We start from the raw sequence: 24081 nt of genomic DNA on the forward strand, positions 1-24081 counted from the left end.
TGGTGTCTCCCACCCTCGAGCTTCTGGGCTTCTGGTGAAGTGGGTCCAGGACTCGGCATCCGAAGCTTCCTTCCTGCAGCTGCTCACAGCTCTGCCAATCTCTGGCCTCAGGCAGCTGGCTCCTCTTTTGTTCACCCTCAATGCCTGGGCTGCCCAGCTTGGCAATACCTGGCGTCCCAAATGGTGCTCAGGGCAGCCTGCGGCTCTTGCCTTCAAGTCTGACTTGATTCAGGTTGGCAGGGTGACAGCCCCGGGCACACTTCACACCCACTCACACACACAACTCCATAGAAACAAAAGAACACACGGTGAGCCCTCAGAAAAAGCAGGTTTCTTAGCAACTTTACAGCCTTCGTTCATGAGCTACTTGAAATTGAAGCAGCGTCTGATCTCCTGCCAGCTCCTGCCTGGGGATGGGGAGAAGGGGATGGTGGGTCTGCCTTTGCTGGAGCTGAGAGCTCAGCTTCCCCACCGCTGGCCTATCAGTCAGCCTGGGAGGCAGAGGCCTAAATTCCAGATTTGTCCAGGTTCTAGGAGAGTCCTCGCTACGGTTGCTTCACAGCTACAGCTGCAGAATTCAATCAACAAACCATACTGAAACATGTACTGTGGGCTCGTGGTGGTCCATGCTCTGTGCCCAGAGTGGTTGATCCCACCTCTGTCCTCGGCTCTGGAAAAAGACAGGTAAATAAGGGACCACCTGCAACCTCTAGAGCCTAGTGATGAGAACAAACAAGGACACAGACAGGTGAGAAGAGAATAACTTGATTCCTGCTGCACTGCCTACAGGTTGCAGTTTGCACTATTTTAAAACTTGCAGCTTTACTCCAGGCCTTTAGAATAAAACCCAAACTTTTTAGCCAGGCCCAAAAGGTCCTTTGGAGCTGGCCCCTGCCTGCTTCTCCATCACAGTCCTAACAGGGCTTAGGTGCCCACACAGGCCAAGGCTTTCCCACCTCCAGACCCCGCTGGTCCCTCTGCTTGGAATGTTCTCCACCTGCTCTGCAGCTTCTTTTCACCCTTTGGGTCTCAGCCCAACTGTCACCTCACCTCTTGATAGAGGCTTCTCTATCAAGAACAGACCCACACACATCATTCACTCATTCTCAGCACCTCTGTAGCTCCCCTCCTCACACTTACCCTAATAACACAGTCCGTTCTCGTGATTCACAGCAGTTTCATTCTATAAAGTCACCATGGACACCAAATGAGCGAATACAGACCCATCGCTCCTAGGCGAAGCACAGGATTAGGTTCCTGCCAGCCTCTGGTCACCACATTTTCATCAAGCCATCAATACATAACCTTGTTTTATGTGCATTTCTGTTTCAAGACACTTCATTTCATATAGATCATTAATTCATTCACATTGAACACACAGCCAACACGATAACTCATGCCTCAATGAAACTTATCTAACATATATCTTTTCTCCGTCAGGCACATCCCAGCCTTCTGTGCTTAGGAACGCTAGGCAGTACCTCAGCACTATGCTTACAGGGCATTTTAAACCAAAGCCATCAACTAAAGCACAAAAATGTAAACAGTGCAACACAGAATAAGATGGCAAGAAGGACTTTTGTTTACAGTGTGAGAGCTGAATTGACCTCAGCTGGGAACATGCGTGGTGGGTGACTCCAGTTTTTCTCCACTCTACACATGCACACGTCCAGAAGTGACCTCAAAAGTGCAGCAAGTATCGGTTTTGAGGTTACAAGTACATTTTAGTGAGTAGGCAAATTTGCAAACACAAAATTAGCAAATGAGGATTATTTTAATTATCAGTTATTTTATTCCTTCATTTAGGTGTTTGATGTCTTTCTCCTCCACTGGACTTCATGAGGGTAATGCTCTTTCTGTACTGCTCACCATTTTATCCCCAGCTCTTAGCAGAACTGATTCGGACTTTGGAAATTGTTGAGCTATTGTTGAACCAAATACCTATCTCTGGAATTTTCGTTTTGTGAGATTTATTAATACTCATGATTTATGTCACTGTTAGTTGCATATTTAGTGAGGGCCAAAATAAAACAGCTTTCTGGGGCTTCTTCCTGACCACACTCACAGAAGATTGATGGATAAATCAAAACTTGATTTTTTCATGGGCATTAGAATTTTCCAGGGAGGCAAATAATTACATGCAGTTTCCTAGTCTCAGCTGAATTATTCCTTAGAAACTTGCTTGGTAACCTAGCATTAAAGAAAGAAGTGGAGAGGGCTAAGGGAATTTTTGCCTTCCCCATGACAGAGTATACACAGGCCCCTACATCCATACATAAATTCATTTCTGAAAATGTGACTAGTCTCAAAAGTCAAACAACAAATGCATTCTGTCAACAGAGCACATCTGTTCCTAGGTGATAAAATATGGTATAACTCTTCCAATTACACTTGCATTTTTGGATACAATCTTTGATGATATATATCCAGTCTTGGCTAATATAACTTCAATTTGATTGTTTTCCTTCACAAATCAAAAAGCAGGCTTAAGAACATCCAGTGGAGGCTAAAGGTTCATTCCTTTCAATAAATCTAGTTATTTCTCTTTTTTTCCAGTTTTAAGTCAGTAAAATGTTATCTTTTAAAAATTTTTATTGGAGTATAGTTGATTTACAATGTTGTGTTAGCTTCTGCTGTACAGCAAAGTGAATCAATTATACATATATACAAAAATTACATATATACATATATAATTACACATATATCCACTCTTTTTTAGATTCTTTTTCCCACAGAGGTCATTACAGAGTATTGAGTAGAGTTCCCTGCGCTATACAGTAGGTTCTTATTAGTCATCTATTTTATACATAGTAGTGTGTATATGTCAATCCCAATCTCCCAATTCATCCCTCCCCCCACTTCCCTCCTGGTAACCGTCCAAGTTTGTTTTATACATCTGTGACTCTATTTCTGTTTTGTAAACAAGTTCATTTGTACCATTTTTTGATTCCACATGAAATCTAATTATTTCTATCTTTATATCAATTATAAAGAGTTAATGATACACATACTTCCTTTTTTAAACAGCCTTATTGAGCTGTAATTCACCCATTTAAAGTGTATAATACAACGTTCTTAGTATATTCACAAGGTTATGCAGCCATCACCACTTCCTAATTCCAGAACACTTCTGTCCCCCTAGAAAGAAGCCCTGTACCCATTAGCCGTCACCCCCCACCCCGGCCCCCCGACCCCAAGCCCCTCAGCCGTTGGCAACTGCTAATCTTACTGTCTCTATGGATTTCCCGTTTCTGGACATTTCACATAAATAGAATCATGAAATATGTGACCTTTTGTGTTTGGCCTTCACTTAGCATAATGTTTTCAAGGTTTATCCATACTGTAGCATGTATCAGTACTTGATTTCTTTTTATAGATGAATAATATTCCATCTTCTGGATAGAATTTTGTTTATCCATTCATCAGTTGATAGATATTTGGGTTGTTTCCATGTTTTTGGCTATTGTGAATAATGCTATGAACATTCATGTACAGGTTTCTGTGTAGATGTACCCTTTCATTTCTCTTGGGTAGATACCTAAAAGTGGAATTGCTAGGTCATCTGGTAATTCTATGTTTAACATTTTGAGTAGCTGCTAAACTGTTTTTCCAAAGTGGTGTCACCACTTTGCATCCCTCCTAGCAATAGATGCAGGTTTCAATTTCTTCAGATCTTCACCAACACTTGCTGTTGTCTGTCTTATTGACTGTAGCCATCCTAGTTTGTGTAAAGTAATATCTCATTGTGGTTTTCATTTACATTTCCCTAATTATTAGTGATGTTGAGCATCTTTTCATGTGCTTATTGACCATTTGTATACACTCTTTGGAGAAATACCTATGCAAACCCTTTGCCCACTTTTTAATTGGCTTGTCTTTTTATTATTGACTTGTAAGAGTTCTTTATATATTCTGTATACAAGTCCCTTATCAGATATATGATTTGCAAACATCTTCTCCCATTCTCACTTGCTTGATATGCACATGCGTCACATCGCTACTGTTGGTACTTTCACTTTTCCATTCACACAATTTTATGTGATTAAGATGCAATAAAATAATCAAGTACTTTCCCAATCATTGCTGGGCAGATGGATATGGAGACCGCCCATGCGGAAACTGAACAGTTGGCGGATAAGCAGTGCCACCCTGCCGTCTTGTCCTTTGATGTCTCTTTCCCTAACATGCAGAAACCTGAACTCAATGGGAAGCTTAGAGGTGTCATCATGTAACATATGAAATAATAACTACCGCTTATTGAGCACTTACTATGTGCAAGACATTGTGCTAAGTGCTTTACATTTATCACATTTGATTTTCACAAAAGCCCTATAAGAGAAGTACTATTATCTCATTTTATAGATGAAGAAAACTCAGGCTCTTACAGTTTAAGTTGTCAATGGTTCTACAGCAGATAAATTGGCAGAGCTGGGATTCAAACCAAGTGCTTCAGAGTAGGGCGCCCTACTCTGAATGAGGAAAATAAGGCTAAATTTATTCCATTTAGATGACTGTCCTTTATTTTGAGATTCTTCCTACTTTTTTGGTGTTCTGTATCGCCTACTAACAGTACCAAAAGACGGTGTTTTTCTTACCGTTATTATAAAAGAAATATAGTCACATGGTAAAATATTCAAATAGGAAAAAGCGTTAACTTCAAATTCTTTCTACCTTTCCTTCCTTGACCTGCAGTCTCCACCATAGAGGCAACCACAATTACTAGTTTGTGTATCCTTCATATATATATGTGCATGAATGTGTGTATAAAATTTTCTTGAAATACGAATGGAACTTATACTCTACATACTGCTTTGTATCTTTTCTTTTTTCACTTAATAAATATCTTGGTATCATTGAATATATTTAATTTATTGAAAAAACGTTGACTGAGTCCCTACTCTGGTAGCCACCAGAATTGGAGAATTAGTGTTGTATGCACTCGAGCTACAGCAGCAAATAATACAGACATGGTCCCTGCCTTCATGGAGCTTATATTGTAATGGGAGAGACAGTCACACAACAAAAAGAATAATAATAAAAGAGATTAATTGCATATTGTGATGAATGCGAATAAGAAAAGACACTGAACAGATAACAGATGGGCGGGGGAAACCACCTGCTCTTAATCTCTCTGGGGAGATGACATTTACATTAAGACTTGAGGGATGGAGCCAGCCATAAAGGAGCAGGTGGAACAGCATTCCAGTCAGAGGGAACTGCCAGTGCAGAGACCTTGAGGTAGGGAGGAGCTTGGCCTTTTTGAGGAACTTACTGAAGAATAATTAGAGCCGAGGCACAGGGAGCAGCGCAAAGAGATGGCAGGGGGCAGTGTCAGAATGCACTGGGAAGCCGGTGAGGGGCCTTAAGGAGGGTGTGGCATGGTCTGGTTTGTGTAGATGCTCCCTAGAGAACAAGTGACTTAGTGACCAGCTCAGAGGCCAGTGAAACACTTCAGGCAAAAGATGATGGTGGGCTGGGCTAGGCGGCTGGCTGCAGAAAATGAAGCCAAGAGGACAGATTCTAAATATCTATTGGAAGTAGAAGAAAGTGTCTTGATGATGGGTTGGCTTGGAGTGGGGTGAGAGGAAGGGAGAGTCATGGGTGATGCAGGTTGCAATTTATGAGTTTGGGTGTCAGAGAAGGTTAACTTGAACATCGTGGTCTGTGATGCCTCTGGAGCATTCCAAGCAAGGAGCTGAATGTTGTTATCTGGAGTTCAGAGGAGAGGTCTCAGCTAGAATTATAAAGCTGGGGGTTATCAACCTGCAATTTTAAATATCTGGGGGTAGGTTTGGGTATGGAAAAGAATGTTATAGTTACTGACTCAAGTTGCCCATTTAAAAACCTAGCTTTTCTTAAAGGCTTTAAGTTCAACTTACAAATCTTGTTATTCCATTATAAGTCTAGTAATTTTTTGTATGAAGATAAAGACAATCACTTTCACTTGTTCTGATTACTATTAAATTAATTCTTAAGTTTAGTAGCTTCAGTCCTCAAACATTTAACAGACTTACAGCCTTAATTAATCAAATTTCCTTAGACATTTCAGACTACAATTACAAAATTAATATGCCTGATTTTCTCAAACACTTTAAATGTCCAATAGGGCAGACTTACAAATCTAAAAAGCCAGATCTTTCTAAGCACTTAACCATGCATTGTAGATTAATTGCCTAAAGTTATAAATGTAACAAGTCAGATTCTCTGGGCCATTTCAAGAATCTTAAATCCTACACAAAGCAGAACAAGACCACAGAACCTTCTCTCCTGTATTCATTCCTTCAATATCTGAATATTTATTTATATCTCCTCTCTTTTACTTTTTACAGTAAATCTGTAAAAAGTTACAGATTTACTCCCCCAGCAAGCGGATCAGAATTTTTTCCAAATATTACTATTTGGACCTAACCTATATAACAACATGGGGAAAGCTTATGAGAAAGCTTTCCTTGAAGAAAGACTATGAAATTGTATGTAAAGGATGGTTAAAAGCATGTGCCCCGCCCCCAAGAAAATACATAGAGGCTGGGGGTAATTAGGAGAGAAACGGCACAGTAATTTGAACAGGGCAAGGTTAATATAAAGATTTATTAATTGTAACAGGGGACTGTAGTAATGAGGCATTGCCCAGTAAGAAGTAAAGAGAACTCTAAAGAATACAGGAATAGCAGATGTAAGGAGCAGACAACACTCCTGGGGCTGAGATAGAGCACCCAGGAGAAAGGACCCCCTCCCCTCCCCCACCAGAAGGGTAGTGCCAGGGGAAGCTGGTGCTGAAGAAACTGTGTGTACTGCAGTAGCCTGGCGCTGGATGCAAATGCTATTTTGAAAAAAATATATGTGGGAAATGTAGGAGCTCTTATCCATACCAATCAGGTTTGAAAGCAACATCACACACTGCCTTGTACAGATACCCAGCTGTTTTCTGTGTTGATGTCTGAGCTCCCCTGCTAGAAGATATCCTCTTTTAAAGCAAGGATTATATTTCATCTTCCTCGTGTGGCCAAGCCTAAAGTGAGTATACATTATATGCTCAATAATTTATTTTTGAATATATGAACTCTGAGGGAAGAATCTTACTCAACTTGCCTTTTTTCCATTAATTTTTTATTCTGTTTTCCTACTGTAAAGGCAAGAAATATTTATCGGGGAAAATGCAAAGGTAGAATAAAGGGAGAAAAATATCCATCATAATTACTGTTGGTACTTTGGTGTATTTCTTAGGCACAAATAGTTGTTTTTCTTTTTTCTTTTTTTAAAAACATAGATGTACACACATCATATCCCATATGCAATGTTATATCCTGTATTTTAAACTTAACGTAAATAAAGCACTTCTCCAACTCATCAACTCTTTGTTGAAGAGTCAGTGGTGAATTATTTTATTTAGAAAACGTTTACACTGATGTTATGAATGCAAATGACTGCAAAATATCTCATTCTGAAGATGTTAGGTTGTTGATCTAACCATTTCCCTTGTGAAACTTTTGGTTCTTTTTAAAGTTTTCCTATTATAAATAATCCCATAATGAACATTGTTGTGTATAAAATATTCTCCGGTAGGCCGATTTCCTAAAATGGCTGACCCACATGTGAAATTACTAGGCTAGTGGGTACAAATACGTTTAAGGCCACTGAGGAAAACTGAAGATCATAGGACATCTGCTTCTAAACATGAAAACTGGTAGCTTCGCGTTTTCAACAAGACACAAACCAGAAGCCTCTTCAATGCCACCTAGTACTACCAAAATAGGTACACGTGCTTAGCTAACGCTCCCAGTCCCCTCCACGCCCCTCCCCCTGAGAAAATGCTGCCCAGCCCTAAAAGACTGCATGACTGCATGACCCTGGGCTAGTCCCTTCGGGCCTTTGGCCCTCATTTGTCCCCAGGCTACCCAGTGGAGAGGTGGCCTGACTAGGCGTGCCGAATTAGAGGATTTCCCTACAGCCCTGGGTGTGCGTTTGAAGTCCTGGGCGCCGAACCCCAAGCTCCGGGGCTCCGCAGGGCGCGGTCACCTCGCGGGTAAACCCGGAGGCTTAAAGCATTAGAAGCTACAGTTTACAGAGCTCCAGGGAGGGCCCAAAGTACGACGAGCCCTTCTCCACGCCGAGATTGGCCCAGCCTTTTCTACATCTCCTGCGCAGCGCCTCCTCTTCCCCGCGGTTCACCTAGACCACCCTCCAGACCTAATCCTGACTTCCGATTCTTCCCAGCGGAAGGGTCACCCAAGCCCCTTGGGTCCCCTTCCCTCTCTCCTTTTCTTTCCGCGCCGACCAAGCCAGTCCCAGTCTCCACAGTGGGGGGTCTCCGCCACCCTAAGCTTCTGACCACCTTGCAAGACCCGCCATCAGACCCCCATCACCTCTTCTGCACGTCTTTCCACGTTATCTGTCCCGATCGTCCCTCTGTCTTTCCCGCCACAACTGTCTTTCTCTCCGATTTCTATCCCGCCGGTCTGCGGGTCCTCTGGCCCTGGTCCTTCCGTTTCACCCTGTCTGAACCTCTCATGACAGTTTCTCTATCCCCTTTAGGTCCCCCCTCACATGCCCCTCCGCGTATCTCTCCCTCTGCGTCCCCGCCCACGTCTGCACTTCTGTCCCCCGAAAGTGATCCTCCGTACCCGGAGTCGGGCCCTGCGTCCAGCCGGGACCCTGCTAACCATCCATTCCCGGGCCCGGAGAGTCTGCGGCCCGGTTCCCCTCCCTCACCCGGGGAACTCTTCCCTCTACCACTTTCTCTACTTTGAACCCATCCCAGCAGAGTCCAGGAAGTAGCCAGGCGCCGGGGACTGGCGGCGATGGCGCCCAATGGGACGCGCCAGCGGCGGCGGCGGCCCCGCCCAGAGTGCGAACGCGGCCAATGGACGCGCGGAGGCGGGACTTCCGCTGTCCCGCGGAGGGCGGGGGAGCGAACTGTTGTGGTGCGGAGCGTTGGGCGGGCGGCGGCCGGGCGGCCCAGGGGCTGCCGGGGGACTCGGGGCGCAGCCGAGCGGCTGCAGGGGTGGGGCGGGCCGGACGCGCCGCGGGGCCCGGACGCCACGGGTTCGAGGCCGGGCCCCGCGCGGGGAGGCCGCGCCACCCCGGGGGAGCTGCCCGGCGGCGAGTTTGTCCGGCACCCGAAATAAGGCGGGAGCCGGCGGGGGCCCTCGGAACCCCCTGGCAACCCGGGCCTGGAGTCCTCGGGGAGCGGCTGCTTCCTGGGACGCCCTCCCAGACGTCCCCGCCGAAGGGTAACGGTTAAGGGCCCCCGGCAGAAGGCGCCTCCGGGTGACTCCCGGCGGGGCCCTGCGAGCCGCGGGAGCCGACCCCGGGGCCGCGAGCGGGGAGGAAGGGGCTTGGCGGAGACGCGGGGCCGGAGACCGAAGGAGCGGGAGCCCGGCGGAGCGGAGCCGGGCCTCCCGGGCGCGGGGCAGGGCAGCGCCTCGGCTGGAGACGGACTCTGGGACCCTCGAGTGCGGGGGCCTCGGCAACCTGCCCCGCGGGGAGCGCGGCCGCGGAGTGGCCTACGGGGGACCCTCCCCCAGAGGGGCCGGCCCGGGGCGGGGAGATGAACGGCTTTAGCACTGAGGAGGACAGCCGCGAAGGGCCCCCCGCCGCCCCCGCCGCCGCCCCGGGCTACGGCCAGAGCTGCTGCCTCATCGAGGACGGCGAGCGCTGCGTCCGGCCCGCGGGCAACGCCTCCTTCAGCAAGAGGGTCCAGAAGAGCATCTCGCAGAAGAAACTCAAGCTGGACATCGACAAGAGCGTGAGTCCGCCTCCGCCCCCGCCCCCGGCTGGGCCCCCGCTCCGGGCAGCTCTCTGGCCGCTGCCCCGGGCTGCGGGCGGGACTCGGGGGCCCTCCCCGCCCTGGGCCTCGCCGCCCTTTATCTGCAAACTGAGGAGTTGGGCTTGCAAAGGCCGCTCGGCGCTGGTGGGCTCTAACTAGGACTCTGCCCAAATCCGGGAGGTTAGCGGCGGGGGCTCCGAGGACCCTTCCTGCCTGGGAAGATTTGACACCAGTTTTTAGCTCGTTTTATTGGTGTACACATGGGAGCAGGAAGAGGTGGGTTCATTTGGTTGGCCCACGGAGGAGCAGGTATTAGGGAGGAGGTGATGAAGGGACCCAGCTCTTCTCCAACTTCTCCCTCCTTCTCGGATCCGTGTTATTCCTTCAGAAAAAGAAAGGTGGCAGTTACGTCCCTGTCTGGGGCGGCCTCAGCTTCTGCAGAGGGTCACCGAGCTCGCTGCTTAGCAGGCAGCTGTGGGGACATGGGATTTTCAAGGATGTGGCAGAAATAAGACCAAGATCTGGTCTCGGGAGGTGGCTCTGGCAGTCGAAGTGACGGAAAGGAAGAAAATCCATTTTTATAGGGTTAACTTCTTTACAGATGCCCGGGAGGGTGGAGGTGGGTAATTTAAATTTGAATAGAAAACTTTTTCTGTGTGATTTTACCACTTCTAGTTAACTATTCTAAAGATGTGCCTATTGTCAACCAGTTAAGAACTGTTTAGTTTGACATTTGTTGCTGCAAGCCTTAAGTGGCTGTCTGGTGATTAGGAATTGGAAATAAGTTAGAGGGGTATTTAATATTCAGGTAGACCAGCTAGGAGATTAGGTGGTTAACATCCATTCTCTTTTAGGACCAAAATTTCTCCACTTTGGGGGGAAATCAGAGATTGCTTGTTAAACTGAAAGGGCACCCACTTTTCCATTTCTGATTTTACAACTGAAAATGAGGCCCAGAGATAGGAAGTGACGGTGCCAAAGTCACACAACACCTAAGAGGCTGGTTAATTTCTTGAATCCGTTGTCTGATTTACTTCCAAGCCCCATGCATAAGCCTTGATTAAGTCTTTAATAAGTAAAAAAAAATCTTCCCTGCCCTTCCTTCTACGCTCTTCACTCTCACCCCCTTTTTTTTTAAGTTAACAATTATATTTGCAACTCTTGAATGAAAAGATGCTACTTTTAAGTGGTTGAGGGTGAGTTGATGGCTTTCTTAGTACAAATCTCTATCAATGAATGAATAAATGAATGAAAGGAATTCATCTAAGGAGACAACTGGCTAGAGACTATTGTGGCCTGAATTAGGACATGTATGAAGTGAAATGCTTAATTCTAAGACAGTAATGAATTCATCCTCATGGAAACACTGCCCGCCTTCTGTTTAGGTTGTTGGGAGCCTTTACTTGAGCAGCTTATAATAATATTTTACAGTACTAAAAAAAAAGAAATTCCCAGTTCTTTTAAACCCACCATCTGAACAATTGTGCTGCCGCAACTGGGGCTCCATTTTCCCAGTGACCCCACTGGAAAACCTGTGTTGGGCTCTGTTGACTGTTTGACACACGCTGTCTAGAAGAGAGGCAGCCTGAGCCTGGTACTAGAGTTCCCAAAAGGTAATGCTTCTGAAGGAGTAGGATTTCAAGGCAGTTTGAAATTACTCACAGTTTGTTTGAAGGTGGTGTTGTGGAGTCATTACTTCTGAAAGGGATTCTATTTCATTCTCACAGGCTTGGGCAGGAATTCAGTTCTAAGTAACTGCTGTGTTACAAGAATTTTTAGCTGTTGCAGAAAGTGAAACAGGAAAAAAAACACTAGAGCCTTTTCTACCACCCTCCTTTCTCCACCCCCAACTCCCTAAAGGCCACTGGGCTCTGAAATTTCTGAAAACCAATATGTACTTGAAAACGGTTAAGGAGGAATAATGACTGTTTATCTTGTAAAAGGGTCTAGCAGAGAACCTTTTTAAATAATAGCACCTTAAATCCTACTCAGGCAGTTTAACTTCTCTCATGTAGACATTGGCAGTGTTCTGTGATTTATTAAGATATAACATGCTTTCAAACATCCCTCCAATTGACATATATCTGCTTTTTTCTGGAGAAAAGTAGAAGTGGAGAATAGAGTAAGGAAAACATTGCAGGAGGCAAGGACGTGTGCCAGGGGTTAGAAGGTCTGGATGACCTTGGCCAGGTCATTTCTCCACTCTAGGTGGCTTCAGGTTATCCCTCTAGAAAATGAGATGGGAGCTAGGGGGGTTACACTGGTGATTGCTGGGTTGTCTTCCATCTAGGATTCCATTATTCTAGTGTCCTGACCTGAAATCTCCCAGCCACAGCTTTAGGAATCACGTCTTCTGCCTGTTCTTTTTCCAAGTCTGTCGCTATGAATTTGAGGAACAGCTTAGTCTCTCAGACTTTACATGTGAAACTAGCTAACATGAGGGCCAGCTTCCTGTGAGGGATGTAGGGTATGCTGTGAGTGTGCTTTCTTCCCTCATAAAAGCACATCCAGTAGTCTATACATCAACTAGATGAGATTCTTTGAGACAGTGACAGGTGCTGTGTCCACAGGTCATTTGACAGAGTTGAATCTGGCAAAGCTATTCCAATTTGTTGCCATATGTAAATGTGGCTTTTACTGGCCTAAGCTGCTTTTAGATGCAAGGGGATGGCTGTGTTGATGCAGCAGCATGTATTGATTACCTGCTGTCTGCAAGACACCCTCACAATGTAAACTTAAAACTACTCATGACTCACTAATCCAACCACATGAAAGTGCTAATTCATCTGAATAAAAAACAGTTTTCATTATTTTCTCCGTGAAAAGGCCTGAATTAATTACGCTGGTTTCCTATCAGTTTACTTTTATCTTTAAGCATTTGAGGAATAAACTCAAATTCAGAAGTCTCTCAAGAACATTTGCGCAACATCTGGTTCAGTGTTAACAACCCCAAGTCATTTACACAGTCATCCTCCATTCAACCCTGCTAGTTATGTTCTTTTTTTTTTTTTTTAAAACATCTTTATTGAAGTATAATTGCTTTACAATGGTGTGTTAGTTTCTGCTTTATAACAAAGTGAATCAGTTATACATATACATATGTTCCCATATCTCTTCCCTCTTGCATCTCCCTCCCTCCCACCCTCCCCATCCCACCCCTCTAGGTGGTCACAAAGCACCGAGCTGATCTCCCTGTGCTATGCGGCTGCTTCCCACTAGCTATCTATTGTACATCTGGTAGCGTATATATGTCCATGACACTCTCTCACCCTGTCACATCTCACCCTTCCCCCTCCCCATATCCTCAAGTCCATTCTCTAGTAGGTCTGTGTCTTTATTCCCGTCTTGCCACTAGGTTCTTCATGGCCTTTTTTTTTTTTTTTTCCCTTAGATTCCATATATATTTGTTAGCATACTGTATTTGTTTTTCTCTTTCTGACTTACTTCACTCTGTATGACAGACTCTAACTCCATCCACCTCATTACAAATACCTCCATTTCATTTCTTTTTATGGCTGAGTAATACGTTCTTCACATCTTAGCTGCTGTTGCCACCTTCACTTACTATTATAATAAGCCTCCAGTCTGCATTAGAAAAGCAGCAGTTGTATCCAGCTTCTTTTTTAAAAAAGTTTCTTATTTATTTATTTATATATTTTGGGCTGTGTTGGGTCTTCGTTGCTGCGCGCGGGCTTTCTCTAGTTGCAGTGAGCAGGGACTACTCTGTTGCCGTGCGCGGACTTCTCATTATGGTGGCTTCTCTTGTTGTGGAGCGTGGGCTCTAAGTGCGCGGGCTTCAGTTGTTGCAGCACGCAGGCTCAGTAGTTGTGGCACGGGGGCCCTAGAGCGTGTGGGCTCAGTAGTTGCTTCACATAGGCTCAGTAGTTGCGGCTCGCGGGCTCTAGAGCACAGGCTCAGTAGTTGTGGCGCACGGGCTTAGTTGCTCCGTGGCATGTGGGATCTTCCCGGACCAGGGATCAAACCCGTGTCTCCTGTGTTGGCAGGCGGATTCTTAACCACTGCGCCACCAGGGAAGTCCCCCAGCTTCTTTTATGTTGTTCCACCTTGTGAGAATTTCTGCACCTCTTTCCACTTCTCTTTGTGGATTGGATGTGTGGTGATGCAAGAATTATAAACAGATACACAGAAATAGTTTTTCAGAGGGTTGTCATCGTACAGTAGTAACTGTTGTCAGTGTAAAAATAGGATGTCCTCTCTACCATTACCACAGTGCCTTCTTTCCTGCTCCTGGGGACCGTGCATTCCAGCGAGGTATAAGTTCCTAACTCCTACAGGTCTGAAAATGTCACGTCTCTCCCTGCTTCAAAAACCTTGGGGGACCCTGTCTTGTTTGAAGGAAAGTCTAAGCTGTTCTCATGCCCCTGACCCCTGAATTTCTCCTGATGCTCCTACACAGGCAGTCACCTCCATCTAAGTGACATGGTCTCCTCAGGGCCTCCTCACTCATGCCTTCCATCGGCCTCATTTGAAACCTAAGTCGTGGCTTTTCCCATCTGGAATGCTTCCTGACTACCTGCAAATCCTCCCTTCTGGTCAGGGACCTCCACTCTAGCTAGCTCAGCCGCAGGGCCTTGCCCTTTGCTGTATCCATACCATTTGTTGTATTTATCATTCAGGGGAGACTTGGTTTATAACGCACTGCCTAGTGTGATATTAGCGTTCTCTTTGAGGGGTTCTCATTGTGCAATTCAGTAGGCAACTTGTGGAAATGATGGCTTGCATCTTGTTCTTCCTTCGGTCTCTCCAATGCCTCGCAAGGGAGAAAAGCCCCATAATTTGACAGATACCTGTTGCTGTTTCCATGGAATTGGCAACTCTGACTTTAATTTGCTTCCCAACAGGTAAGACACCTGTATATTTGCGATTTCCACAAAAATTTCATCCAGAGTGTACGAAATAAAAGGAAGAGGAAGACAAGTGACGATGGTGGAGATTCTCCTGAGCATGACACTGACATTCCTGAGGTAAAGGTCCAAAACTTTACCTTAAGAAAGCTGGGAGAATGGATTCTAACCTGATCCTTACCTCTGGCCTGGTCTAAGAAGTAATTTTGGTCTCCTCTGTGTTGCTGTGGTGTATTTGAAAAGTGAATCATAGAATCACAGTAATATGGAATCTGAGAGCTGAAAGCTTAGAAATCAACTGGTCTGACTGCCCCACAATTTTACAGACAGGCACAGACACTCAGGGTCACACACACAGTTTGGGGGCCCCAGTCCAGTGCCCTCTCCAGTAGGCTGTGCTGACTTTCTTCAAAAAACCCCTGAGAAATACTTAAATACAACCACAATGTCAAGTTTTTAAAAACTTTGTTTTTGCCCTTAAAGTTAGAGACTGAGTGTATATGGATTGGGGGAAGTCATTTCCCCTCTGTTTTCTGGTCTGCAAAATGAAGGTGTAAGTTGTCAGGTCACACCAGCTCTGATTTTCTATCACTCTCTGATTCCTGGTCCAGGCTCGTTCCCAAAGATCTATTCCAAGGTCAGTTACACTGGCCCAGGGTTTCTCAACCCTGGCACTGTTGACGTTTGGGGCAGATAATTCTTTGTGGTGGGGCTGTCCTGTGCATCGTAGCATGTTCAGCAGCATACCTGGCTTCTACCCACTAGGTGCCAGGCACCCCCCCCCCCACCCAGTGTCTCTAGACACTGCAGGTGTCCTCTGGGGGGCAGGATCATCCCCTGCTGAGAACCGTCGCACTAGATGATGAGCCCTAGGCTTCTCAAACCAGAAGCCTGCCTTTCCTTCAAGGTGCCAATGTCTATTAAGCAAGGCTACGGGGAGGAATATCGAATTTCCTTTCTATCTAAATTGTTTTCACTTAAGACTCAGCAAAAGAAAAACCATTTATAATGTACACTGAATATTTGATGCATGAATATTTCATAAGGCAACCGCCTGTTAGCACTCAGAGTGAAAATGACTGTGTAGGAATAGAAAGAGTAGGCGGGCCTTTGTCTGCAGATGTGGAGGAAACCTTTGAAAATATGGCCCTTTCCCTCTGCCCCTTCCTGTGTCCCCTTTTCTAGCATTGGTTTACAGTATCTTTCTAATGCTTTTAGCATTTTTATTATTATTTTATGAAGAAATGGATGTATTCACTTTCTAAATGCTTTTCACAAAAAAAAAAAAAAAAAAAAAGGTTTGAGGAATGTTTGAAAAGAATGAAGGACTTTGGTCCCTCATATTGATCATTCATTTTGTTTTTAAGTGCTCTCCACCTGCCTGAAGCAAGAACATCTCTTTTAGAGGCAGGTAAAGGCAGCCCAACTTTCTGGGCCTTCAATATTTCATGACTGTGCAGCTTTCCTCTCTTCCTTTGTTAGAAAAAAAAGGGAGGGTCCTTTCCCCTCTGTTACCCAGTCATCTGCAGAGACCCTGACCTGCTGATTTGTACATTTGCTACAGTAGCTTTGAGCTTTCTCTGGAAGGCTGTTAAGGATCCTAATACCCGAAGGCTGAGCCTAGGGGAGAACTATTTGAGAATACCAGTACTTCCCACTGTCCTCTGTCATGTCCCTCTATCTACTCTGTGCCGAGCTCTGGCCTGTCTTCCTCCAGGATGTCTGTCTGCTTTTACCTTTGCTCTCCATGCCTGCTACCCCCTCTAGCATCAGCACCCCTGCAGAGCTCAACTTCACCATCTCATTTCTGGACCATTGCTGCAGCATCTCCCTCCACTGTCCCTCCACCCCCCAGTCAGTCTTCCCACAAACCACCACAGATCCATCTTCCTAGAACAGCGCCCTCCCACCTAGGTTCTCTCCTTCTGCTTGTCAAGACACGCTACCACCCAGTCTCACCTTTTAAATCCATCATGAGAGCCTCTGACCCCCAGCCCATATGTCCTCTCATGGCTTTTCGAGCCCATGGCCTTCTCTCTCATTCCCTCCTCTAGTTCTGTTCCTCACTGTCTCTCTAAACCCTGCCTCTCCTTAGCGGAAGCTTCACAACCTCCATCAGCCTTCTGGGACCACCTCTCCCCCGCCAGGACTCTGCCTCCACTGTTGTTTCTGTCCTTCCAGCCAGTTATTAGTCCTTGGCGGACCATTTCTAAGACTTCTTTGTAGTCTCTCCATCCCCACCCCTATCTAGTGTAGTGTTAGGCACACAGTGGGCTCTCGGTGAGTCGTGGCTGGTCAGGTGATGGATAATGTGTTTCTCCTCTTCTCTCTAGGTTGATCTGTTCCAGCTGCAGGTGAACACTCTCCGACGTTATAAACGGCACTACAAATTGCAGACCAGACCAGGCTTCAATAAGGCCCAGTTAGCAGAAGTAGGTAGACAAAATTGCGCTCTAAAGAGGGAGAGCCAGCATTGTGCTTCTGATGGTGACCTTGATTCTCCGTGTGTGTCTATACATAATCCCTTCCATACCTCTGGAAGCAACTTCCTCTTCCCTCTTTTGCACAATTTAGAATCCCCCAGCTTTAGACCTAGAAAGGCCTGATTTCCATAAAAGAAAGCAGGGCGCAGAGAAAAGAAAGGACTTGCTTAAAATCATACAGCAAGTTGGTAGCTTGGAATCTCAAGACTCCTGATTCTAAGTCCTGAGTGTTCTTTTGTTTGTTCATTTGTTTGAATCTTGTTTTGCAAGATTCTTTCTAGATATGTTCCATTCTGCACATGAGGTGTGTCTGATTAATCATCCCCAAACCTTTACTCATGTCCTGTAGGAGCTATTTTTCTTTCTTTGGTTTTTTTCCTTGATTTCTTCTACTCTGATGTTGGTAATGGAAGTATTTATTATAATGAATGGAGCCTAAGAACGTTTTCTCCTGCCCTGAGTCCCTAACACAGTTCCGGGCATGGGATGGGGATGCGGGTGCTTCACTGGCCATTATTTTAACATACTGACAGCCTGCCTTGATACTTCTGTCCTGTTGGCATTTGTGTGGGTACCCTCTCATCCTTCTTTTCTAAATGTGTTTTTCTGTCTATTGTAGAAAACTTGGGAAATGATGAAAAATGCAGTCCTACTGTTCAGAGACAACCGCTCTGTAGTTTTCGTTCTCTGACTCCCTTTTTATCTGTCCCAGCGCCCTCGGTCCATCCAGAGATTTCCTTATGGGGTTACATCCCTGTTGGTTTTTGGTCTTCCCTTTAGAGCTTTCTTGCCAATCCATCATTTTTCCTTAAACCTCTCCTTCACCAGCGTCCAGATAAACCATAGAAGCACACAAGCCTTTCCTACTTCAAGATAACATTACCCACTTGCTAGTGTCCACCCCTGGTGGGAGGGGTGGGATGATATGGGGCAAGAGGAGACCTGCATTCTCAGGACTTGGAAATAAAGTATCGGGAAAACATAGTAAATGATGAATTTTTCTTCAAATCTCATGTCTTTCAAGAGGCAGTTATGTACTATTTAGATGGTTTTTTGGGTGAGACACTTATATCTGTTCAATTGGCTATTTATTTGACACAATTTTAAAAGGACACTTTTCTGCCCAGTTCCTGGGCCTGAGAGGTTATGGTAGCAGCTGGTCAGCCATTGCAGTCCCAGTCTCTTGCTCCATGAGGATGACCTTGAGACTATGCCACGATGGACAGTTGGCTGCCACTGAAACAGAACTGCACCTTAGGAGTGTTGTGGAATAAAGTGTTGCGTTTGGGAGCCTGGAAACCAAATCACCTAAACCTGGGAAAAAAGGGCATTCTGTATTCTGTAGCACTGCAGGAAGTTCTGCAGTGATCATAACCCCTTCCATAGCTCTGGGAGCACCTTGCTGTTCCCTCTTGTGCACAGCTTAGAATTTGTGGCCCTGATGGTTCACGTGGTGTAATGGGCTCTATTTTTCCTCCCCATGTAGACTGTCAGCCGACACTTCAGGAACATACCCGTGAATGAAAAGGAGACGCTCGCTTACTTCATCTACATGGTGAAGAGTAACAAGAGTAGACTGGACCAGAAATCAGAGGGCGGCAAGCAGCTTGAGTGATGATGAAGCACATCTTCAAGAAAGGAAGTATAATGCTTAATGCACAGGTGATATCTGCTACATTTAAGCCCATAAAGACTGTTAAATTTTATTGTAAATAAAAAAGTTTGAATGTTGAATACTGTAAATCTTTTTGGTCAGGAGGATTATATTCTCATGATTCAGCATGTTTATACACAGACTTTCTTTTAAGGCAACTACTGGACTAAAAAAAAACAAGATCGGAAAAAGAATGAAAGAAAAACAATGTATTGCTACATTCAGCAAAGCATTAAGTCAGTTCTACTGGAAATGTGGGATGACAGATATTTTGGTAGTCACCTTGTAATTCCACGCTGCCACATGTGTGGTGTAGCCCTGGACCAGCAGCGAGGTACGGCTCTCCGGGGAGGTACATGAGCAGACCCGTCTGCTGGGGACATAGGCGCCCCTCTTTGTTGCAGGCTTTGTCGCTTATCAGCAAATCTGTTTGACACGGTCCCTCGCCAGCCCTGTGCTTTGCACACAGTAGGCACTCAGTCAGGATTTGCTGGTTAATCCAGCTGTCACTAACAGTGCCAGCCTTGTGCTTCCCACCTCTAGGTATTGAGACCTCTGCCATTTCTGTTGCTCACCACTTAACTTCCGGAGTGTGAGGAAATCCTGATGCACCAACAGGATATATCAGGTCAGACGAGAACTTCAGGGCAATCTCATGTGCCACGCTGTGTCTGTGGAGGTTCCAGAAACACTGAGGCAGAGCCCCTCCCGGGAGCCGCGGCTCTTTGTTCACCCCTCCATGCCTCATGCTTCAGGGTCAAGTTATGTATTGTGACTTCAGCCATTCTCCTGCGCCAGAAATGCTTTGACAAATGAAGATATTTAGTGGTTTGGGGCTCATGTTCTCAGAAGTACTAATCCTTAATTCACAACCACAAGAAAGCTGCCAAGGACCATGTGGTTCCTGCTCCAAAGTCCAGCTCTGGGATAGAAAGTCTGACCAGCTTTGACCTCCTTGGGGGTCAGCAACAAATCATGGGTTTGAGCAACACAGGTCAGTGCCATCCGATATTCATTTTTGTGAGCAATTTGCCTCTCTTTTAGGGGGGACGATTGCTAAAGTTTTCTAAGTATTAACAATTACCTGATCTTTTTTTATGTTCAAAAACTCAGATGCCTCTATCTAGTTATATCAGAGCCAAAGTATCCTTTGAAAACAAAGCTTTATATCCAAAAGTATGCTTTTGCAAAATTTTCTAGTCAGTGTGTTGGGGGGCAGAGGGTGTGGACAGGGAGTGGGAAGAAAAGAGAAGAAAGGACTTGAATTCTAATTTCTGACCATCTTGACATATATTGTGGTCAAAGGTATCACTTTCTTACTCAGTTTGCATTCTGAGTTCTTTCTTAAGCCTTAAAAAATAAAAGCAGCAGTGGACAGCCTGGCCTGGCAGAGCATTTTAGTGACTCACAGACGGCTTAATCTGAGCATCCACGCAGAGAAGTCAGAACAACCCCACCCCCCGGCCCCCAAGCAGTGTGGTGGAGTGGCCAAAGGTCTCAGTTCCGTGGAGCATGCATTCCGTGGACGGGGACAGGGCCACCACTCTCACTAAATAAAACGACGTGTGTTCGCTGCAGCCAAGGTTTCACCAGTGTTCACGATGCATGTCTAGCAGATTGCAGCCTTTTAAAATATGTATAAATGAATGTACATAGAGCATACTCTAGACTATGAGGGGATCTTATTTTCATACACCTGACCGTGGATGGCACGTCAGGGTGCTCTCTGCGTGTTTTTAGTTGTGCAGATGCAATAGGTATTTAGAGAGTGTCTCGCTACTCACAGCTGAAGGCTGTTGATGTGTGAGCATCAAGAAGGCTCTAAAGTATGTGGCTTATGTAGGTTTTTTCCCGAGAAGCTGAGTTAGAAAGGTTTTGAAGGCGTCAAACACCAAACCCCCTTTGTCAAGGGGAGTGTTTTCTCATCAGGCTGGAGTTTGGGGACAGGTGGGGTTAAGGCATTGGTAACCTGCTCTCTGGAAATGTCCACATCTTATTGAGAAAAGAAGTGTATCTTTCTGATGTTTGAACCAGAATTGTGGATGTGTAGGTCTTGTCACTGTTTCTTCAATAGCAGATCTGTGTTCCCAGTTGAGAGACAGCAGTACGCTTCTATACAAGAAGCTGTGGTGTTAGGCTCCGTCTGTTCAAATGTGTCTGTAAGAGTGCTTTCCTTCCCACGTGAAGCATGGGGAAACTTTTCCCTCTCAGCCAGATGCTGTGCGCGCTCGAGTCCCAAGCCGTCTTTCCTCTAAGGAGAGGTCCTTTGGAAAGTGGAGGTTATGGGTGTCTTTTCAACCGTTGAAAGCATGTCAGGTGAGAGAGAAGACAGAGCTCTCTGAACTTATATTTTCCTTGTGTGCAGAAATCTATTCTTTTATCAGACCACTAAGCCACTTGCCTTAGCCTCTTCTGCAGTCTCCCATGGCTTGATCTGGGGCAGGAGACTTCTGCCTGTCAGAGGTGGCCGACCCTCCAAAGCAACCGGATCTGGCTTCGGGGAGCAGTGGGGCTTGGGGAAAGCAGCCCTCATCGTGGCTGCCTGCTTTTTATACCACCTATCAAGGACTCGTGTGTCTCTCCGCCTGTAATGTTGCAACATTGCCTTCTCTCCTCTTGGTGCTCCTGGGCAAAACTGGAATGTGCAATCCAGAACTGGCACTGTCTTAAAGAGCACAGCTCCTGCCTCAGTTTCCAGCCTGCTGTGATTCTTTCATATGCCCTGAAGGGTGTCACATGGAATTGTCAACATCTTGCCATTTGTGTTGCTTCATTTTAAGGTTTTTAAAAAACAAACGGACAAACTTCTTATTTCAACGAACAAACCCTTAGGTTGGCAACATCATGTGAAAAAAATCATAGCTGAATCCCTTGAAAGATTGCAACCAAAGGATTCAAGACCGCTGGTGTAAAAGGAAGAGGAATTTCATTTATGTGATACAGCCGCCAAGTTGTTAGACGTTCCTGTTATAGCTAAATAGTCACAGCTAGTCTTCCAGAGAGCAGATATTAATAATTGTTTGCAGCTGGAATGTTGCGTCTAACCTTGGCATTTCAGGTGTTTATTTTGTGGGAACTTTTTTGTTTAATATCCTGGAGGGCACCTGCCTGGTAGAAAGGAGAAAGTAGGAGAGGGAAGTTACTCAGGGGCCCGACCATGGATCCCAGAGTCGTTGCTGCACAGAAATCATCTGAAGGCTCTCAGTCATTACCGTGACAAGATCCAGAAGTTGGGAAAGGACCTTTAAGTCATCCAGTCCAGTCTCCCCATAGGTGCTGGCATTCTGCCTACAACCGTCCCACCAAGATTTGAGCAGTCTGGGCTTAAACACCTCTGAGGACAGAGAACTCACTACCTCCTGGGGAAGGCTGTTCTATCTTTGTAAACCTCTGGCTTTTCTATGTTCTCTGGAATTTCCATCTTAGTCTCTGCCTAATGGGGGCCAAGTTAGTTGGCCAAGGACCTAATTGCTGCACTGTCCCAGGGCATAGTGTTTGTCTCTGGGGAAGGAGCAGCTAGCATATAGACACTTTGGTGTCCTGGCTGTCCTTCCCCCCCGAGTATTAGTTCCTTATTGGAGATGTTGAGGAAACCCCAAAGTCGTCCTGCTGGGATGAAGTATAACATCATTATACTCCCTTGATCTTGCTAAAGCTGATGGAGGAGGTCAGGGTAGGAGGGAGTGCTATCAGGCTGCTAAAAAAAATACCTTAAGACAGAGGAGGCCTTAGTTTTGTGCTTGCCTCACAAAAACTGATGCTCATATCACTTAGGAAAAGTTTTAGCTAGAAGATTTTAAAATATGGTCATTGCTCTGTCTGAAGTTGAAAGGTTATAGGGCCCCTGAGGGCTTGTACCTTAAGATTCCTGCAAGTACATCACACATTGTTTTTATGGAGAAAACAAAGCTTAGAAACTTGGGAGAACCACATGTCTCAGTGTCAGAGAAGTGCCATATTTTCAAGCTGGGAAGTCCTTTGAGGTTGCCATTGCCCAGTCATTGATTTTTAGAGATGGGGAAACTGAGATTTGAAAAGACTTGCCCGAGTGCTGTGGCATCATCTGGACCAGCCTTCTGTCCTCCTGACGCTTCTGGCGCTCGTTCACTTTCCAACTTGCAGCATAGCTGTAACCCAGTCTGCAGTGAGCTGCCCTCAGAACCTTGAGACCTTGCCACTGAGCAGAGGTTCCCAAGGCCAGCCTGGCTCTCAGGGAAACAACCTGTAGAACTCAAGGTTGTGAGACAGGGCTGGGAAGGCAGTCAGTTGAGTTTTGCAAAATGAATGGGAGGGGAGAACAGAAGGAGCCTATAATTTAAGACCAAGGTTCCAAAGTCCTGGCGGGAAATGTGGTGGTGTCCTAGACTCTAAATTCTCACTAAATACACTTGCCTTTCAGGTGGGTCACTCAGGTGACCCTGACTTGAACAGACACAGCTCTGTGGCCCTGCCGTTTGCAGCCCCCATCCCTGTTAGCGAGAGAGGCAGTTGAACTGAAGGACAGGTGAGCTCAAGATCATGCCCTGGGAAGCATGGTGCTTTAGGGATGCCTTTGTATTCCTTTCACTTTACTACAGACTGTTTTCAAGTTTATGGTTAGGAAGGGTAAAGTTGATCCCATTTTTTGAGGTGGAATCCAGCCGGGGGCAAGGTGGGACCTTTTCTTAGAGTAGGAATGTCTACAATCAGTCATTTCATCTAGCTTGCATCTTCAAACACAAACCCTTCAGTGGCTTTCACTTAATGAACACATGTTTGCCAATGACAGAGGCTTGTACAGGATCCCTGTTTTCACATGTCTATTATCTGTTATTCCCGTCAGAATGTTTTGGGGGTGCGGGTTGGTTTGGGTTTTTTTTCCATTTTGTAACTGCCTTATCGAAAAGCAAGTGCCCTTCCATTCCAGGCTTCCTCATATTGTACATGTTTCCTGCCAAACTGGGGGGATCATTTGTATTTTAATTTTGTAATCTATGGCTCTGTACTGTTGAAAGGCTCTCAATTCTGTGGGGTCTCCTTAGTATGTATGTGACTTTTCATGTTGCAGTATCACACAGATGGGATGGCCCGACTTTCGCTCTTAATAAACGATCTGAATGAGAAACAAGAGACACACTCTGTTGTTCCCTTTGAATGTCCACATGGAGCTCAGATGCTTTCACCTGCACATTTGGCCGCTGGCTGTGTAGGACAGTGGCTGGCGACAGCAATCTTTCCTCCACTCGCCCTTCCACTCCCAGTGCGCACCATGGGAGTTCAGGTCACAGAAGTGTGACCCTGCCCTACCACTCACTCCTGTGCAAAGAGATTGGC

The 24081-nt window shown here is 45.7% G+C and overlaps 1 protein-coding gene across 1 annotated transcript; it reads left to right on the plus strand.

Annotated features, from left to right (window-relative positions):
- The first annotated feature begins 9021 nt into the window (after positions 1-9021).
- Positions 9022-23879, plus strand: SAP30L (SAP30 like). The gene is made up of 4 exons (XM_061189895.1): positions 9022-9745; positions 14629-14751; positions 16965-17063; positions 18601-23879. The coding sequence occupies exons 1-4, from the start codon at positions 9548-9550 to the stop codon at positions 18727-18729; spliced, it is 549 nt and encodes a 182-aa protein (XP_061045878.1). The 5' UTR covers positions 9022-9547; the 3' UTR covers positions 18730-23879.
- Positions 23880-24081: the final 202 nt, after the last annotated feature.

The sequence above is a fragment of the Eubalaena glacialis genome, chromosome 4, assembly GCF_028564815.1.
Source record: "Eubalaena glacialis isolate mEubGla1 chromosome 4, mEubGla1.1.hap2.+ XY, whole genome shotgun sequence".
Classification (NCBI taxonomy): Eukaryota; Metazoa; Chordata; class Mammalia; order Artiodactyla; family Balaenidae; genus Eubalaena; species Eubalaena glacialis.

What these genes read in the sequence shown, in the direction of transcription:
- SAP30L (XM_061189895.1), top strand. Translation starts at nt 9,548, where the DNA reads ATGAACGGCTTTAGCACTGAGGAGGACAGCCGCGAAGGGCCCCCCGCC. An exon ending in ATGACACTGACATTCCTGAG is followed by an intron (nt 14,752 to 16,964) that starts GTAAAGGTCCAA and finishes TCTTCTCTCTAG; the next exon opens with GTTGATCTGTTCCAGCTGCA. An exon ending in ATAAGGCCCAGTTAGCAGAA is followed by an intron (nt 17,064 to 18,600) that starts GTAGGTAGACAA and finishes CTCCCCATGTAG; the next exon opens with ACTGTCAGCCGACACTTCAG.